The sequence below is a fragment of the Engraulis encrasicolus genome, chromosome 14 (assembly GCF_034702125.1).
Source record: "Engraulis encrasicolus isolate BLACKSEA-1 chromosome 14, IST_EnEncr_1.0, whole genome shotgun sequence".
Taxonomy (NCBI): Eukaryota; Metazoa; Chordata; class Actinopteri; order Clupeiformes; family Engraulidae; genus Engraulis; species Engraulis encrasicolus.
Window position 1 is genome coordinate 40,769,221 of NC_085870.1, and position 20,733 is coordinate 40,789,953.

The window sequence follows — 20,733 nt, forward strand, 5'->3', positions numbered from 1 at the left end:
TAATTTAATCAAGCGGGATTACCAGTCTCATATTAAAGGAGATTATTTTAAGATTTATGGAGGGGTATCATATTAAAAACAAGTGTATATCCATTGTAAATTAGACATATAATCTGGGATTACACGGCATACACTGATGCAAGAGAGACCAGCGTGTGGTGGTGACAAGTGGTGAACCTTCATGTGCAATATGATATAAAAAATGAGTTTAACTCTGGAGTAGACTTTAAACTCTTTATCAGACATGTTACAGGACAAAAGTCATAAAGAAGAACCAACATTTGACAGAATATACACAGCAGACAGAGGAACAGGAAAAAGAGTTATGGGAAAGACCAAAACAAGAAGACTTCATGAGAAACGGAGAGCGAGGAGAAATACTGCAAGGAAATATTCTTTTCTTTTTTTTGTTGCAAGCATTTATGAACAAGCTGTGTAGCATGATCTTATAAAACATTACTCTCTATCTTTCCTGAAACAACCTTAGACAGACTTTTAAAAAATATTTAACCCCTCACGTACAGTATAGGTCCACCAATTGAAGGCAAACATTAGAGAACATTATGTGACAAAGGAATGTGGCAAGTGGCAACACCTTATTGTTTTGAAGAACAGCTGAGCATAACAAAACTGGACACATGTATCAATTTGTCAAAGAACAACAGTAGTGAAAAAAAGTGCTTGATAACATAATCTGACGGTGAGGATGCAAACAACATCATTGCAAGCAAACAAGGAATGTAAAAATACTCATTTCATTTTTAGGACTATTTAACCATGTTAGCCAATGTCGTATATTTCATTCACCAACTTCAGCTGAGTTACACAGTATATTTTTTTTGGGAGAAAGGCAACACGTTGAATGTTTTGAGCGAGTCCAAATGCAACGTTATTTGGACTTACTGTACGTCGTGACTTATGATCGCTGCTAAAAACAGGTCTCGGGGTCCTGCACCTGGGAGACACACAGACCATGATGAAAGATTCTTTTTTTTTCTATCAGGCTGAATCTACACAAGTACCTGTTAAACAAGTGTCCATTGCACAGCCGTTACCGCTAAACAGACAGGAGAAATGCACAGAGATCCTTTTTCACATTTGAAGGGCTAAAGATATACACTGTAAATCTTTATAGGTACCTGCTGTCATGGCACTGAAGACTTAACTGCTGAAACGCATACAGCAGGTTAAATAAATGAAAATGAAAAACTCACGCCATTAAAGGAACAGTAAAATGAAAACTGGTAACTGGTGTTAGTTGGTTGGCACGTCTAATTGAGAAATATTCCACTGGAACGGTCCTTAACAATATGAAGAATGTGAAAGACTTTGTGCATGTTTGTGTAAGTTTGAAACAAAGGGGCAAGAGGAGAGAGAGAGAGACCCAAGCATTTAAACGCTAAGCTTGTGATTTTTAAACATAAGGCAAAAAAGTACACAATCTAGAAATCTCACCTTCACCTGATATGTTGCTCTCTCGCACGCACAGCATATGGATTTTTTTGGAAAAAAAAGAAACTCAGACTTGTTTTTTTTAACACACAGAGTAAAGAAGCGAGATACCAGTGGCCAAGCTGAAGTCTTTCTGATGTGGAATAGCGAATGAGACACAAACGAGAACAATCAAACAGCTGTTTGAAATGATTTAGATGCCCAACCTCATCCCAGTCTTTTGCTACTAAAACAAACTACATTTTCCACGGCTACCTGATCAAACTTGTGCACACGACGTCCCCCCCTATGGGCACTGTCTTCAAGAACTCCAACGTCACTTTGAAGCAGGAGGGACAATGTGCAAAGTTAGCCTCTGTGGGACCCCCTCTTTGTATGTCCCCTCTTACAGACACCTCTTCCCTACAACAACAACATCACTGTCCATCAACAGAGCGCCCCCTCCTGTTCATCTGTGCCACTACATGGAAAGGGGGGTGTTTTGGCAGGGTTTCCCTTTGCGTAGTCCTTTGCTGTCCCATAGTCCTTTTTTTGTTGTGCTGTATACGCAGTCACGTCACGTCACGTCACGCTGTCTTTATCCACCGTCAATTGACACTCACAGGGCGGACACTTTGACCACGTTGGAGCTGGCTGTGGTCACCACGCTGGGCCGGCTGTGGCCCTCGTCCTCGCCGGAGCTGGCCCCGGTGCCGGGTTGTGATTGGATGCTGACAATGGCCGTGGTTACTTGCTGCTGATGTTTGTTGTTACGCCGATCCACCTCATTGGTCTGCATGTTGAGACTGGAGCGACTGGACACATACAAAGTGGAAGAGAGAGAGACCCACACGCACACACACGCACGCACGCACGCACGCACAGTTTGATTAGTTTATTTTGGAGGACCAATAATTATTGAGAAAACACTGGAACGACTGGACACATACAAAGAGGAAGAGAGAGATAGAAACATGCGCGCACACACACACACACACACACACGCACACACACGCACACACACGCACACACACACAGTCAGTGTCTCATGGTAGTTTTAAGAAAATCAAAAATTAAGCAGGCTGCCTGCAAATATAACACAACAGGCATGTGAATCAAGAGCTGAATAAAAAACTGACAAAAGACAGGACTGCTATTTCAGTTGACACTTTTATCAAATCAACAAAGGCAGTCAATTGGTCTTCACACAAAATGCTGGTTGTTTTGAAATGCTTACAACTAATTGGTCCCTCGTTCGTTGAGACTGCCAATTCCTTTTGGATCAATGCAAAGCAGTAGCTGTTCAAAGCAGAGGTCTTTGACAATGACAAATTGTTGGGGAGACACAATGATCCTCCCAAAGAGAAGGCATCTATTCACCCTTGATATTCACGCTACTATAAATGTTATCACAAGTACAATAGTGTGATACAATACCACACCCTGTGAGCCTACTACAGTGAGTATTCAGTGTGTACATCGTACTACTGAAGCAATACGCTGCCCTCTACTGTTTCTTTAAAGTGTTGCAGTCCATCACCTTTGACCTTGAGCCGGGGTGTCATTCTCAAGCCAGGGGTCCAAATCTGGTCCGTGGCCAGAGGTGTCAAAAGTAGAAGTACATTTATGGTGCAAGTGAGTACAACTGTTGTTACTGAAACAAAACAAAATATCTACAAAGAAAGTCTGCCAAGAATCAGTTGATTGATCACAGTAACTGTAGATCATTTAATTAGAGAAATTAACTGTAGGAAAGTGGCAGGTTTTTTTTCCTTTCTTACTTCTACTTTAACTTTTGACATATCTGCCCATTGCGTCATTTTATTTGGACTGCGGGATCATTTGAAAATGTATATTACAGTTGGTCTACTGTACATCATTAATAAAGGTACATGAGCCGAACATGGAATTTTGTGCACAACAAGATTTGAGAGTGGGTCCAGGCCAAATCTCCTACACAGACAACAGAATATGTGCTGGCACATTTGAACTTCCATATGCAGCTAGGAATGAGTCTTCATGATGTTCATAGCTTTTAGTGTGTGCAAGCAAAATTTAAGGCCATTTAAAAAATAAATGAAGATTACCCTAAGATCGACAGTTAACTTTGTCCGAGACTTTGATTTTGGCTGACTGTGAATTAGTTTGACACCCCTGACCGATAGCATGCATCATGTGATGAAACCTACACATACTGTAACATTCTCAACAGCCTGATGGAATGGCCACGCAACATTCTCAACAGCCTGATGAAACGTCCACACAATATTCTCTGTACTGTATGATACGTTCCTCATAGACCACATTTCCCACGAGACTTGACGACAAAGAACTGTATATCCAGTCTACAAACACAAGATGACGCGTGTACAGTAGGCCTATGCTTTCAAAGCAAGAAATCAATCAAAGAACAAACACTAGTTAATCATGATGTGCTTAGAGAAAGATGCTAATCATTAATAAGTGGGTAAACATTGAAGAGTGGGATGGCAATTACTGTAGTAGTGCAACTGAAGGAGGCTGCTGTCTCTACTGCATTTGCTAATCACATACAGCAGTGGTCCACCCCCCACACCCCAACACATACAGCAACAAACACACCTTCCATTTTCCAAATGCAAAACATGTTGTTGTTCCTTAACATTGTTAAAAGAAACTTTAAGGAGATATCACAGGAATGTACATTCATGAACCATACAGTATTAGCCGCATGCATATCATTAACAATTCATCATATGAAGGCATATACTCAAGCTTTTATGCATCCGTCCCTTCTCTCTGTGACCCCCCAGCAGTATGCCTCCCTTATGGGTCCTGACCCCCTGTTTGGGAAACACTGACCTACTATACGGTACAAATCTTCAGCATTGCTAATCAACTGCACTGAAAAACATGGAAAGCCAGTTTAACGTAGAAAAGTAAGTTGCCCTGCCGCCTTAAGTTTGTAAGTTAACTGAAATCAAGACTTACTGTAAATTAACTTGAGGCTGTCTCAAGTTGAGTTAACTTACAAACTTACATGTGAGGCAGAAGGGCAACTTACCTTTTTAACTTAAACGTTTAACTGGCTGCAATGTTTTACAGTGTGTATTCCAACTACTAGTACCATCAGATTACAATAACAACAGCAGCAGCTACTGTACAATGAAGCATCTCTGTTATTTGTACATTGGCAAAATAACACGGTCAGTTATAATGCTGTGCTACTCAATATATTGATCCAGAAATATGTTGTGACTAACTGAATCAATATGTATTGATACCCTTGCTGCCATATCAATACTGAATGAGAAAAAAAGGCCCGAGGCAATCGTAAATCTTTCTTAGAATTTACGATACAGTATGATGCAAAAAGATAATACTTTATTGTCAGCCTACACTGAAACTCATTTTGCATCCCTGAGTAAGACTCGCTTAAGACGGGATATACACATAACATCACATCACAAGACTATTGCACAACTGACAAAAACAGAGGACACAGACCTATACAGTACAGACATACAGACATACACACATACGGTACAGTATACATTTCATACACCCACATAACTTGAAGATATTACCAAAGTGGAGTGATAACACTGTACATACAGTCTTAAAACTGATCCAACAGAAGAATTGATTGATGTATGAAGGCATGTTTCATTCTGTTAATTTGTTTGTTTTTGGGGCCGTTTGAAGTGAATTGTGCTTTACCAGGCATAACAGATTTTTTTGTTTCTAGATGCATTACGTTCATTAGGTCTTCTTGAATTAAGTCATTATAGTTTTCTTTTTTTATCAGATATGTAAAAATGTTATCCCTTAAATTACACGTTTTGACGGTGTACAGGTAACTTCCACACACCTCCATACCTCCTTAACATCAGCTGGCTACGAAGCACGTTACACATCAACATCTGTGTGACCCTCTGATTAAGACGGAAGTTAAACTATCAAAATATGTCAGGGAAAAAGGGATAAAACTTTTACACGTCTGAAACAAAAGAAAACAAATGACATATATTTATCATAGCCTTTGTATTGTGATACAAGTTACTTTTTGCAGGAAATATAGAGCTGTAGTTGATTCATAAGCTCAGTGTAGAAGGCCCTTTGGCAAGTTGCAACACAGAGGTTGAATTCGGCTTTCCATGCCAAATGATGAGGCCTATCTGAAGTTTAAATAGAGGGCTCAGCTCTGGGCTTCAGCCCCTGTGACCGTCCTTTGCTCTGGGCTTGTTGGATGACTCTGAAGCACTGAATGACACTGTGCTTTGCTGTGTGTGTGTGTGTGTGTGTGTGTGTGTGTGTGTGTGTGTGTGTGTGTGTGTGTGTGTGTGTGTGTGTGTGTGTGTGTGTGTGTGTGTGTGTGTGTGTGTACTACGTGAACGTGTGTCTGGCGTTTGTGTATGTGCATGTGTGTGTATGTGTGTGTGCACATATCCATGTGTTTGTGTATGTGCATTTGTGTGTGTGTGTGCGTGCATGTGTTTGTGTGTCTCTGTGTGTGTGTGTTTGTGTATGTGCATGTGTGTGTGTGTGTGTGTGTGTGTGTGTGTGTGTGTGTGTGTGTGTGTGTGTGTGTGTGTGTGTGCATGTGTCCGTGTGTTTGTGCGTGTGTGTGTGTGCGCCCGTGTGTCCGTGTATGTGTGTGTGGGTGTGTCTGTGCATTTCTGTTTGTGTATGTGCGTGTGTGTCCGTGTGTTTGTACGTGTGTGTGTGTGTGTGTGTGTGTGTGTGTGCGTCCGTGTGTTTGTACAAGTGTATACAGTATGCGTGTGTGACTGTGTGTGTGTGTGCGTCCGTGTGTTTGTATATGTGCATGTGTGTGTGTGCGCGTCTGTGTGTGTGTGTGTGTGTGTGTGTGTGTGTGTGTGTGTGTGTGTGTGTAAGAGTGATGGATGGGCCAGGGCCTCTGCTGCTGCTCCTCCTGTGGCCCCTGATGACATGCTCGTCCTCCTCCTCCTCCTCCTCCTCCTCCTCCTCCTCCTCCTCGTCCTCCTCCCCGTCCTCCTCCTCCTCGTCCTCCTCGTCCTCCTCCTCCTCCCCGTCCTCCTCCTCCTCGTTTTCCTCCTCCTCCTCCTCCCCGTCCTCCTCCCCGTCCTCCTCCTCGTCCTCCTCGTCCTCCTCCTCCTCCTCCTCTCCTTCTCGTCGTCCTCCTCGTCCTCCTCCTCCTCTCCCTCCTCCTCCTCCTCCTCCTCCTCCTCCTCCTCCTTCGCCTTGTCGTCGTCCTCCTCCTCCTCCTCCTCGTTTTCCTCCTCCTCCTCCTCGTCCTCCTCGTCCTCCTCCTCCTCCCCGTCCTCCTCCTCCTCGTTTTCCTCCTCCTCCTCCTCCTCCTCCCCGTCCTCCTCCCCGTCCTCCTCCTCGTCCTCCTCCCCGTCCTCCTCCTCGTCCTCCTGTTGGCCGCTCCTGCCTTTGAACTCCAGCTCCCCGTCCTTACACTCTCGCAGAGTCATTGTGACTAAACCACCACACAGGCTGCCAGACAGCCCACGTGCCAGCGGAGCACACGACCGGAGAGGACGGACGGGCAAAAAAAGCGTCCTTTTTACAGCTGCAGTTGCTCGCGGAGGTCACCCAGGTTTTTCTCCTCTTCTTTGACACAAAATGTCAAAGTTTGTTGCAGGTAATAGGTTTCATAGCACTCCGGCAGGCTGTTTTCAACCAAGTTGTAAAGCATGAAAGAGGCCGCTGGATGTTGAGATGAGGCTGAGTAAATGTGGGTGATATTTCTTGAGGGTGGCTGACCACTGTAGGCTGCTGGTGAGACGTGATAGACACCCACCACTGGTTTGTTTACCTCTGGTCCCAAAACTCTCGCCAGTTCAGCTTGATTCACATGCACACAACAAAGACAGAAGACTCCTTTATTCCAACTCTCCGAGAAAAAGACTGGGGAAGTCCTATCAGAACCCATGTTTAAATATTTAGGAAAGCCGACACGGAGCTGAGAGAGATGGATAGAGCAATTTAAAGAAATTTAATTATGAGACTTCCGACATCTGAGAACTGCACTGTATGTCTTGGCAGCTCTTATATCAAATTACATTACAGTTTGACTATTAAATTACCCGGGCCCTCACATTTTTACAACTGCGCGAATGTAAATGTTGGCTCTCTCACGCATGAAACTGTGACTACACGGCACGTCCCCATTGCACAGTAGAAGTCACTTTGATAAATGTACCTGCCCGGTATTTTTGGGGGGCTTTTCATGTCTTTATTACGATAGGACATTGTATGAGAAAAAGGGGTTAGAGAGATGGGGGTTAGAGAGATGGGGAAGGGTCTGTGAGCCACAGCGCCCCATTCAAGTGAACTCTAACAGGTGCCAGGTCATGAAAAGAGAAATTAGGGGGAAAATGTTGCACTGTTGCAGAATGGCTCAAATATTTTAAAAACAAAAATAGGCAGTGATGTTTTGGCTGCGTGAAATACTACCACTACTTCATGATAAAATCTTATTTGAAGTCATTTTGCAGCAGTGGGCAGATTACTGGTTAGATTATTTTCCTCCTTTGCTGTATTCAAACTAGAGATGCCCCAGATCCTGATTTTTAGGATCCTGCTGGATACCGAATCCACTGCTTAAGATCCTGCCGGATCCGGAACCGGATACCTGATCCTACGAAAGGGTTGAAACACATAGCCAACTCGCACAAGTGGGCCCTTTTTATTACGTAAACTATTTTTAAGACTCATTGGCTTACTGCCACACTGCCTTCAATGGCCGCTTCCAAAGGGCTTTCACTCCATGCATCGATTGGGGTTGTGAAAGACTGACTGAAAAGCCTAGGCTACGTAAAAAGTAGAGATGCCCCAGATCCTGATTTTTAGGTAACTGCCGGATACTGGATCCACTGCTTAAGATCCTGCTGGATCCGGATAGTCTGAAAAACCCTATTATCCTGCCGGATCCGGAACCGGATCTTGGATCCTGTACATCTCTAATTCAAACCATCTATAATAGCCTGGTGTTGGCTCCTTGTCAATGAAAGGCATGCATGCATATTGAGTCCATCTCATTATCTAACCTCCTGTCTTCGCCTTTTACTTGTGGCTTCGAGATGCAAGATAAGAGGATAGAACTTTTATTCAGTATCTCGCAAAAGCAAAATTCAAAGGTAATTTTCCTCATTTGCAGGCAGGGTGTTTGAGCCTTCAAAGATTGTTATGCCTATAGGCTGGATGCGAGAAGGCCACAAGCACAAGGCGAGGATGGGAGGTGAGATAATGAGATGGACTCCATACAGTAAGTGAGCACATGATGTGTCATCGACAGAGGGTGTCATTTTGTCACAGAAAACATGGAGGCAAAAGTCAGCGTAAAATCCTGCAAGTGGACAGTGTAAATTCAACTCCACAGCAATGTGTGCAACCAAAGAGTAAAATGAACACCATTTTGGAGAGTGACCAAATGCTATCTGAATGGAGTTAGTCAACTTGGTAAGAGTAATTTTACATAACACTGGTAATTTTAGTGCGAGTCTGACCTGCTGCTGTGGATGTGCTGCTCGGCACACTGGATATTGATGGCGCTGAGCTCCTGCAGGGCGGGCGAGTGGGGCAGGGCGTGGATGGGCATGTGTGGGTGCGTCTGCAGGGCGGGCAGGCCGGCGGCGTTGGGCAGCACCGGGGACGGCGAGCTCCGCTTGCTGGTGCGGCGGCGCGAGCAGCAGGTGCCCGTCAGGCCGTCGGGGCTGGAGGAGGAGGGGCTGCGGGACGAGGAGTGGTACTGCTGCAGAGAACCTTCCAGACAGTTCTGATCAAACAGCTGCTCATCCACAAACTCATGGCCCTGATGGAGGGGGAGAGGTAGAGAGAGAGAGAGAGAGAGAGAGAGAGAGAGAGAGAGAGAGAGAGAGAGAGAGAGAGAGAGAGAGAGAGAGAGAGAGAGAGAGAGAGAGAGAGATGGACAGACAGATAAACGGGGATGAAGAGGGGAAAAAAGAGACACAGAGATACAGCAGAGTAGATAAAGAGAGCCAGACAGAGGCAAATAGAAAAAGAGAATAAATGGGGACAAAAGGACAGAAAGATGGAAGAATGAAGGTTGAGGGGGGTGATAAACAATATTTAATGGAGGAAAATAAAGTGAATGGACGTAACGATAAAAACAACATAGAAACAGAAAAATAGTAATACGTAAAATAAATAATACAGCAACTGCCAGTAATAATTTATAGAAAACATACCTTTTTACTGAGAACTTGGGTTTAGTTTGCATAAAAAAACGATCTGATCTAATGTTTTTCCCCTCTCTGCAAGCCTGTCTGACAAGTGAGCCCTGAAGGAACTGAGGAAAGGAAATGTAAAACCTCCTTTGAAGGTCTTTGTGAAACTTTCCAGTCTCGCTATTATCTGATTCTGTTTCGCCTCTTGAGTATTCAAAACTCCGATGAGTAACGGGTTGAATAAGTAAACTTTGTAAACTTCCTGGTGATTCAGCATTTCGAGGGAACACAAATATGTTAAAAGAATCAAAGAATGAAAAAAAATTCAAATCTTTCAAATCTGTCTCTGTCTTTGCTGAGGTCTTTGCTGTGTGGGCAGGGCAGGCCAGGCAGGGTAGAGACTCACGGTGGTTTTCTCCAAGCAGTGCAATAGGTGGTGGTGTTGGGTCGCCAGCAGGGAGGATGTCTTGTTCAAATGCTGCTGCTGTTCCTCCTCTGAAACCTGGAGAAGTAGACACAGATGCAAGCATGCACACACACACGCACACACGCAACCATACAGAAAATAAGATGTACACAGAGCAGATAGACACACAGACACACGCATGCATGCACACACACACACACACTATTTTAATAGTTGAAGAATGCCACACAATGCCACTGATCTTACAGATCTTAGTAATACACGGTTAGGAAAAGCAACACTGAAAAGAAAAAATTATATGAACAAAAAGGATAAAAGCAGACAAGATACGTGAGCAATGGTGCGGTGCAACATTGCTGTCATCTTGTTTTGATAAACTTGAGAGAGCAGTATCACTCCTATGTACAGATTGTGAAATCGAATTTAAAGCAGTGCATCAATATTGACAGACTTCTACCCTCTGAAGACTTTGAAAAGAGCAGGCCTTTTTGCTATGCTCTGAAAATCTGGCTCATAGCAGCAGCTCTGGTTCTTTCATGGCGAGTCAGGGCCTGGCTTGGTCCAGAAGATGCATTATTGAGCTTTGGCTTCACCAGCCAGAGAGCCTACAGCTCACAGCTTCAGCTTGTGTGGGAGTGGAGAAGAAACGGTGGAGATAAAAGTTCCTGGAGGTTTTACTGATGATATTTTGGAGGCCTTTCAAGGAAAAAAGGAAGATGGGAAAAACAGATATGTCTTCTAGGGGTTGTTCAGTAAGTTGGCTCTTTTAACGTTCAATACATTACTGGAACATTGCAACCATGGGCTTCATGGCTGTAACGGATTGAGGGAGATGTATGTTGCTCGATGTGGACATGGCCATGCATGGATATGAACTGTACATTTTTCATCGTATATTGTTATCATTTTCAACATTTATTTTTTATATTTATTATATCTATTTATTGTCCTTCAGAGGTTATGCTGTATTTTATGTTATCTTTTTGCTGATAACTGTCTGACTGTACACTTTACAAAATAGCAACATATGTAAGTTCTGAAAGTTTGGAATTGATTGCCTTTTCTGAACATTGTTTCATTGGTTCATGGGTTACCCGATTAAAACATACCCAAAATCTTAGACCAAACTTCACTCTTTTTTGGCTCTGATTCGCTCTGAACTTTCACGCACACTTTGACACTGAGGTCAAGAAAAAATCTGGAAAATTACTGCAATATTGTAAAACCCATTGACAACAAGATGACAATCGCCTGTATGCTTCAGAATGGCGAGGAAATCGATCGCCATATTTTTATATTAGCTGATGACCAGTTGATTATTCGACAACTGCTTGTTGACGCAAGCTTCTCGCTGACTTGGGAGCACATAAACGTGATATACATACCGTTGGAGAGGAAGGAAAGAGACTTTTCCAACGTTACCACTCACTCACCCATACAGGAAAGCGACATCTATACAAACGTCAATTGAAATGTGTATGCTGAGATTAAAAAATATATGATTTTCCATGAAAAATTAGGGAGGTCCGTACCTCACTGACCTCATAGCTGGCTACGGCCATGCACACAGTTGCATTATACTCTCTGTGTTATGGAGAGGAAATGCTGTTCCCTCAGTGCACAGCAAAAAAGCACTAACAAAAGCCGAGAGCTCCATCAGTCCTCCGTCCACCCTGATGCGAGGAGCCAAACAACTCTTATGACTCAGACTTACATCATGACGGCCTGCCTGTTCTTTTCAGCGTCTGCCAGAGAGTAATGTGAAAAGGGAGGCCAGTTTAATAGCTTGATGAGGGCAACATAGTGAAATACTGTGGTCATCCACCACCACCTCCGCCGCCACCACCACTGCCGCCGCCACTGCGGCAGCGGCTGATGAGGATTTCAGACCAAGGCTTTTGAGAGTCACTGACAAAAGGAAACATTACGATTGTGGCGGAGAGACACCAGCAAGTGCTGCTCCTCTCACCCTCTTGCCTGTGTAAGGGGTGCTCTAATCAAATGCTAATTAAAGCTAATTGGCTGTATCATATCCTGATTGGAGCCCGCTTGGCTTTCATCTGGTGTGACATTCACTGGGATGAGAGTCAGAGAGCAGCATGAAACAAGACACTGAAGAAGACCAGAGAGAACGAGAAGAGAGAAATGGGGAGGATAAGATGGAAAGGAGAGAGAGAGAGAGAGAAAGAAGAAGAAGAAGAAGAAGAAGAAGAAGAAGAAGAAGAAGAAGAAGAAGAAGAAGAAGAAGAAGAAGAAGAAGAAGAAGAAGAAGAAGAAGAAGAAGAAGGGAAGGTGGGGGTGAAGCGTTGATACTTTTCTGCCAGATAACCAAGGACTTTTTAATTTCTCATAACTCCTAATTAAAACATAGAGCGAGTGAGAGAGAGAGAGCGAGCCAGGGAGCAAACGAGTGAGTCCTCTGGCCTCATTTCCTTATCTTTTCCTTCCACTGTACGCTGGATGACAGTGAGAGCAGAATTGCCAAGACTGAAACCAAAAAAATTGTATCCATGCAACTGACATCTGGCACATGCTCACTTTTAGGAAGAGCGAGCACCAAGCAGGCTCTAGAAGATGCCAAGCCAATCGAAGCGAAGTTTCAATTACACCGCTTTCAATTACTACCTAAGACTGACTGCGCTGCTCATCTGACTGACTTCAAAGGATATTTTAATTAGCAAGAGCAACATCTTTCATCATCACCACATGCAGGTTTCTGAGGCGGAACTATAAATGGTACATCACACATCAGATGAGATATCGCATCGTTCAAAAAATGACAGCGCTGTTGGTCTATGAGTCTATGAAAAAAAAACTGTTTGCTTTCATAGATTGGGCATTTTCATGATTGTTAGTGGACCACACATGTAAGGCTTATTCCTGTTGCATTTCAATAATGTATTATATACCATGTGCTTGCACAAATTCCAAATCAGTGTGCCTTGGTTTTAAAGTAGTTATCATCAGATAGACAGCATGAAAGTAATCAGCCCAGTGATGTTTGTCTGAGCTGTGAATTCCACGTGGTTCACTTAAGCGATTTAGCTCATGATGATAGGGCTTCAATGAAAAAGACTCACATTCAGACTACATGTATGCACACATGCACGCACGCACACGCACACACTCACACTCACATTCACTCACACAGACAGAAAGGAAATAGAAGGCCAGTCACTGATAACATGCATTTGGCTGTTTCCAGTACAGGCTCCATCAAGCTCTCCTTTCACCCAGATTAGAGATGGACCACGTGTCTACGCCATCCCTCTCTTCCCACCCCTCCCCACCTCTCTGAATCCCTCACACACTTGCAATCCATCCCTCTCCTAACATCTCACGTCTCCTCCATTCTTTTTCCACCCCTCCCTACTTCTTTCCATCCATCCCTCCCTCCTCCTCCCTCTCCCTCCATCTCATGTCTCCGGCATTCCTCTATTGCCACCCATCCCTCCATCCCAATCTCCTCCTCCCTCTCTCTCCATCCCATGTCTCCTCCATCCCTCTTTTTTCACCCCTTCCTACCACCCTCCTCCTTCCCTACTCCCCTCTCCCTCCATCTCATGTCTCCTCCATCCCTCTCTTTCCACTCCCTCCCCACTTCCCTCCATCTATCTCATGTCTCCTCTATCCCTCTCTTTTCACCCCTCACTACTTCTCCCCCTCCCTGCACCAGCCTCCCCACTTCCCTCCCTCCATCCCCTTCTCCCTCCATTTAATCTCTCCTCTATCCCTCTCTTTCCACCCGTGTCTACATCCCTCCCTGCTCCACCCCCAACCCCCTCCCTCCATCTCCAGCGAGGTCCTATGCTATACTCACCGTCAGATCCAAGAGCTCGTTGAGCAGCCCGTTGCGTTTGCTCTGCAGGTAGGCGCCGGAGCTCCCCTTCTTGGCTATTCTTATTCGGGCCAGTCGCGCTTTCTGTGTGAGTGGGCAGAAGAAGAAGGGGGATTTAGAGGCGTTAGACAAGACAAGGCAGCAGGCAGTGGGAAAGAAGGAAGGAAGGAAGGAAGGAAGGGGGGAAGGAAGAGCTATGCATCTCCTAACGCTGCGCTCCCCTCCCCTCCCCTCCGCTCTGCTCAAGGCACTCTGCCTGATCCTCTCGCTGCCACCCGCTCCAACTCAAGCTCCAAGCCTGCGGCCCTTATCAAATTATACGTCGACTCTGACAAATGGCTTTTATATGTATCGGGATTTTGACAATTACGCTTAGGGCGTTTTGCGCAGAGGTGTTGAATAAAACATCGAGGGAATGTAGCCACTAAGTAACTATGAGGTAGGACATGGATGTATCTGAATAATATAAGAAACACATCAGACGTATTTCACTGCAGCTCCAAGTGAAGGCGGTGGACTACGGTAACAGCGGACTTGCTTAATGATATATGCCAGTCACTTGGCAGAAGCCCCATCGTGGCACAACATGAGACGCTCGCAGGCATCATCAATATACTGTATCTCCCACACATGTTGGATTATTTAAGAACTCCACACAGCCAACGTACCAATGCATTACGATGCAGTACATCACAGCTCGCTCTGCCACTTGGTCACATGGTGAAATAGTGTTCTCCTGGAATGTTACTGAGCATAAAGTGCCAAACACCAACACAGTTCTCCTGTTCCTGGCTTTGAATCGGACCTCCACAGTCTGATTGATGGTGTTATTTAGTGCACGGAGTAGCCATGTACTTATGTAGTTATGTGAAAATCTCTCCTTTACTTCAATTGGAAACATCTTTATGTCTACATAATAAATGCCTACCAGTGACAAAAAGTAACAGAATAATGTAAATATGAGAAAGGAATTGGAAAATGCAGGTAGCATGTGAGACTGTAGTATAAAATATAGTTAGAATTGGCAGTCTGACAAGTCCCACCTCAGCCACTGCCACTGTGTAGTGATTATGCTTATCATTTTTGGGTGAATGGTTGGAGAAGAGACTCGCCAAGCTTGTGTAAAACGAAAAGTAATAGGGGTGAATTCTTGCAAGGGGAATCTGAAGTGGGTTGTTTCAAAGTAATGGTGGGGCCATTCAGTAGAAAGAAAATTGTCAACATATTTCACTGCAGCGACTATAACAGTGTCACTTTAAGACACATTTAGAGAGACAATTTAAGGTAAATACGGCTACACATAAATGATGTAGAGAAAACAATATTTCAGCCACCTTTTTGTAAGCAGGGTTACTATGGTTCATAAATGATAGTTAATTGCCTTTTGCCCTGAAGGGACATAAGGTTCATATTTGAGAAAGGATTGCAGTTTTATGAAGTCAATCCTAGATAATGACACAGCTGTGTGTCTTCCAAGAGATTAGCAATGACACCAACATAATAGTGTGTCTCTTGGATTTAGATAAAGATTCACACAGCTATATCACAATAATGGTATATAATATGTCACTAAGCCTTAAGTGAGAGAGTTAGAAATCACTATTAAGTGAATGACATTAAACTGATGAATGCAAGCGTCCACTGATACCCGACTATTGTTCATCAGCCTTGTGGGATCATTACATGCATCTCTTCTATTTTGTTGCCTTATTAAATTTACCACCAGTTGACACACAGTTGAATCAAGTTTAGCTTCAGCCATTGATGTCTTAAAGTCAAATTGAATGTTATTAAAACCACTTTGGAAACATGTTCTGCCCAAATGACAAGGGCATAAACTTCTCCCTCCTTGACCATTCAGTCCAAACACGTCACTCACAATCGGACAAACAAAGCCTTCTTGCGAGTAAATTATTCAGTCGTGTCCCTCCGCACCACAGTCGTTCACTCTGTGCTGTACAGTCGATAACAAAGTCTGCTTTGAGAGTGTCCGAGAGTGGCTACCCTGCTGTGCTGTGTGAGGCTGGCCGATCCTTTTATAGTCTGTTCTGTTGGCCACATCTGCCTCTGGAGGTCCTTTCTAATGGAAGTAGGCCTCGCTCGCTACTCCTCAATGACCTCTCCTGCACCTCGTGTTTCTCCTCTGACAGTTTCACTCCTGCCTGGTCTTGCCCTCTGACCATACCAAAGGTTTGTCTGCCACAGTAAAAAAAAAAAATCCAGTGTTAATGCAACACTTAGAGAGCAATGTGGGAACAAATAATCTCTAGAAGATGTTAAATCGACTCCCCAAGTGTTGACTTTAGACTGTTTTTTTTACTGTGTGGCTGAGGATTCTCTGCTTGACTTTGCGCTGCGATTACTGGCTGTGACTCGGGGCCATTTCAAAAGGTGTTGCGTTGTGTTTTGGGGGGGTGGTGGGGGGTGGTACAAGTATACCCAGCACGCCCACAATCAGCCTCGCCAATGGTCCACTAAATTGGCTTTGCGAATTGAGCTATTCTCAATTGAGGCAGGATGGGAAAAATGTGACAGTGAAAGCACATGGTTGGTGTATCGCAAGCCAGCAGGGTGTGGAGCAAACCTGGCCCTGACTTGGAGTCAGGCCAAATAAAATGACCCAAGACTCGGGCAGAGATGGGCATATAGTGTATGGTGGGCTTGTGACTAACTATCCCGCTGAGGCAGCCCTCTAAAGCCCATTTCATACCCTACGTGTGAGATGAATATGGATATGTGTGGAGGGTTTCACACGTTCAAACTGTTGATTTTGTACATAGTTTGACAGGAAATTGAGGAGCACAATAGGTAAGCATGCAAAGGTAATAGATGAATCCTGTATTATTTATCGTCTGCTTTACAGCTTCATAAACTGGGTCTGTGGAGGGCATAACAAGGTATTATGTTTATACTTTTCAAGGACATGCTTCACATTAGCGCCTGCTGTACAAGTAGCCTTGACTAAAATTATTCAAATTAAGTCAGGGAATGGGATTCTGACAAGGGCGCTTTCTGGCACAATTCAGGTTGAAATAATTCCAACCATCAACTGTCAGACCCTCTAAATGTCACGGCCTGCCAAACATGGTCACAAATTGTCTGAAAGGCTATATCATTTGGGAACACTTTCTGATCTGATATCTCTTAAGTCCTTCAATCATGATGTTAGGTAGGTACAGTTTCTCTCTCTCTCTCTCTCTCTCTCTCTCTCTCTCTCTCTCTGTGTCTATGTGTGTGTGTGTGTGTGTGTGTGTGTGTGTGTGTGTGTGTGTGTGTGTGTGTGTGTGTGTGTGTGTGTGTGTGTGTGTGTGTGTGTGCCCCTTGTTGACTCAAGGGTGTTTTCCGAGCGCTGTATGTGTGTGTGTGTGTCTATGTGTCTGTAAGCAGATGGTTCCCAGTGGAGGCAAATGATTAGTCTGAGATTATTCATTTGACATTTCGGCTCCAGTGCCATAAACAAAGTTGCCCGCGTGCCACAGTTGTACACAAACCCTCCATAATTTACACAGCCCTCAGGAAGGTGTATTACAAAGTCAAACACCTCCATCTCCAATGTTTTCAATCAATGCTTCGTCACAAAAAAAACACCCACACAGATCTGCCTGTGTGAGTGTACGTATATGGGTAATTGCTCCTCAGCACTTAGCCCCCCAAAGCGTTACTGAGTCTCCTGTGGATTGAAGCTGAGAGCAGTTGGCCAGCTCTAGCCCATTGGGTGCAGGAAGGTGACCGTGGATGAGGTTGTTTTTCTTCACACAGCATCCAACTGTGGTGTCATTACATGAGTCAGGCTGGGAGGGTGGAGGAGGCCATTAATGGGTGGCAAGTGGCACGATCCGCCACCCGCCATCGCCCACCGCAACCCTCCCCTCACACCCTCCATTCAATCACTCTTGTTTTATTTCCTCCTTCTCTTTCTCTTCTCTTTACAAACAGCGCACTCCGTTGCCTCCCACATTTGTCTCTCTCTCCTCATCCCCTCCTCTCCTTTTTCATCCTATCCCCCCCCCCCTGCCAAATCTGGGTCTTTAACATTGGGGTTTCTTTCTTGCTGTCAATCTATCATTTTCTCTCCCGTTTCCCTCCCACTTTCCCCCATCAGTGCTGTGCCCTCTGCTTCACCCTTATCTGTCACACAGGGGAAGGGCAACGGCACCTGTTCCAAAAGCAGAAACAGACTGAGTGCTAAAGCCTGTTTATTTACTTTTTACTATTTAAAATCCAAAGGTGTTGACTTCTCCCTCAAATAATAATAAAACCACACTAGGAGCAAGCACAAATGTAACAAAGGAAGCAAGGTTTTACTCATATCACTGTGTGGACACTTGGGAGTTGTAAGCGCGGCTTGTACGGGGAGTTTTATTATTCAAATTGAATCAATTTAATTAATTTCATTTCGTTCGAGCCTAGCAAAATGGGGCAGTAAACAAATAATGGAAATCTCAAGCTGTTTCCATTCTCACAGTTTTATTATTAAAGTCTGATGTGGGGCAGGGGGAATTGGCTGTTAGAAAGAATATTAATTAGGTGTAAAATAATTGTGTGTGGTGTTAAAATGCTACATATCCGCATGGTGTTCAGCGCCCTAAACGGAGTCTCCTTCCTGCATCCCAGCCCTGCACGCATATGTGTACGGAGACACTGGGGAATACGGGACAGCTGTCATTCCAAACAACTGCAATGCTATGGAGGGATGTTTTGTCAGCTATGGCTATTGTTTCCTACAGTAGGAGTTAAGTTGTATGGAAACATTTTGGCACAAACATTGTCTGAAGACACGTAGTTACTCTTCCTGTATGTTATTGTGCTGTACCCAGAGTAGTAAAATTAAGTATCATCATCGACTGTTTACTGACCATCAAAGTTAAAAAATCTTCACATTAAGCAATAAACGACTTAAGATTGATTGATATAGAACAAACTTAAGTTAGATTTATGTGTATGTTATAGATTTATGAGTTAGTTATGTTACTATGAGATATGTTCTGTTTAGTAGCAAAGGCATGCACCATGTGCAACACAGAAGCAAAGAAAATATTCAACACACAAAGAGGTAGTAAATAACTAGCCTGATTATCATCGACGTTCAAATCTCTTCGAGAATTGGTCTGATGAAGAGTATAACGATTAACATTTCCCAAACGGCATGGTTGACCCGCCTCCCTTGGTTTGCTTATGTTTTTTTTGCTTACCGACAAAGTGGGAGGAGTTCCCGTATTTTCAGAAAGTAATAGAGCTCGAAAGTCCCGCCCCTTAGTTCCGCATTTCACGGGACCTAAGCTGACCATCTAACAACATAGTAGCGAGTAAATATCTTCTGATCTCAGTCATGATATGCGCTGGGCTACAAATATGCTGTTTAAGAGGCTAGATAAAGATTTTTCATGCAGAAGTATCAATGTTTTGTTCCGAGGCCGTCTGCATGAAAAATGTGAAGAAACACAGCTTTCTAAAAAGTTTGGGGGTTCATACGAAAAATTAAACAAAAATATCACAAACAACATATGTGGAGCTCGTGGCACAACTCGAAGGGGATCGAAATATCATTTTAATACCACCATTGGATTACATGCTACGATGTTCGGCTAAAAACGCCGTTGAAGTCCCATGAAATCGGGGGAAGTGAGGTCACTTTCAAGCTCTATTGCATTGCTCTTGCCCTGACTAGTTGCAACGCTGAAAGTGTTGCGTCACTATGAGGGTACAGCCTGGCTAGTAAATAACACAAGATAACACAACACTGACTACAGATATGCCTGACTACAGGTATCTGTTTACACTTAAGGCAAGGTGAAGACGGCCCCACTGGTGATTTAATAGACTAACGTTTCAGGCTAAGAATTTGTTATGATATCGTCAACAAAAAGTGTGTGGTTTTCATCTTTTATCTAAACAATCCTCCCTTAACCAGGACCTCAAAGGTGTACTGCGCATTGGTATCCTCTTCAAAAATAAACTCCAGATGAGGACACAGAAATTAAGGTCATCTCTGTGCTAATGTTCATCAAGCTAATGACACACACAACCAGCTGCCCTTTCATACAGTCCAGCTCATCCACACGCTGTCACCTAACGCTGGTCCCCAGTCGTACCCCGTACCCCATACCTGTCAGCTCCGTGTGAACACCTGTGACATTAGAATCACTCCTCTCTGCCCTTCAACCATACCAAGCCTCTAGAGGGGGGGGTTAGTGAGTGTCACACCGCGGTGCTTATCCACACAGTGCAAATGACGGGCCTGACACGGGGGGGTTAGTCAGCAGGGCAGGGGCAGGGAAGGGAAGGGCAGGCGTGATAGGGTGGCATTGGAGGCACGGTCGGAGGTAGGTATAGGGAGGGAGAAGGTTGACGAGGCGGTGGCACAGGCCACGCAGCTGGCTCGAGGGCATGCAGCCAGCGGAGCAGTCGGGACGTCACGGGACGGTTGGGTTGGGTTGGGTTGTGCATACCAGTCAGTCGCAGCTCTGGAGCAGCAGCAGTGCATGCCAGGTGTTAGTGGCATCTCTGAGGTCAGCAGGGGTGACCGGGGGGGTGGTGAGGGGCGGGCACTAGAGGGAGGGGGAGGGGGAGGGAGGGGGGCATCACACCACTCACGCCAGCTGTGCCAAGCACACAGCCCCATACACTTCAATCATACATGACACACAGAGAAACAGAACGGCAGACAGGCACACAGACAGACAGACAGACAGACAGACAGACAGACAGACAGACAGACAGACAGACAGACAGACAGACAGACAGACTGGAAGGCAAGCAGACAAATGGACAGACAGACAGACAGACAGACGAGACAAGATAGGCACGCACGAACGCATGCACACAGACACAAACACACACACACACACACACACACACACACACACACACACACACAC

The 20,733-nt window shown here is 44.5% G+C and overlaps 1 protein-coding gene across 1 annotated transcript in view; it reads right to left on the reverse strand.

Annotated features, from left to right (window-relative positions):
- Nucleotides 1–245: 245 nt before the first annotated feature.
- LOC134462634 (potassium voltage-gated channel subfamily D member 3-like) overlaps nt 246–20,733 on the reverse strand; it is a 108,246-nt gene continuing 87,758 nt past the window's right edge. The window contains exons 4-7 of the mRNA XM_063215751.1: nt 13,838–13,939; nt 9,997–10,092; nt 8,910–9,214; nt 246–2,246 (exon numbers count right to left, since the gene is read on the reverse strand). Of these exons, the coding sequence (XP_063071821.1) occupies nt 2,051–2,246; nt 8,910–9,214; nt 9,997–10,092; nt 13,838–13,939 (699 nt within the window). The 3' untranslated portion in view covers nt 246–2,050. The remainder of the gene's footprint in view (nt 2,247–8,909; nt 9,215–9,996; nt 10,093–13,837; nt 13,940–20,733) is intronic.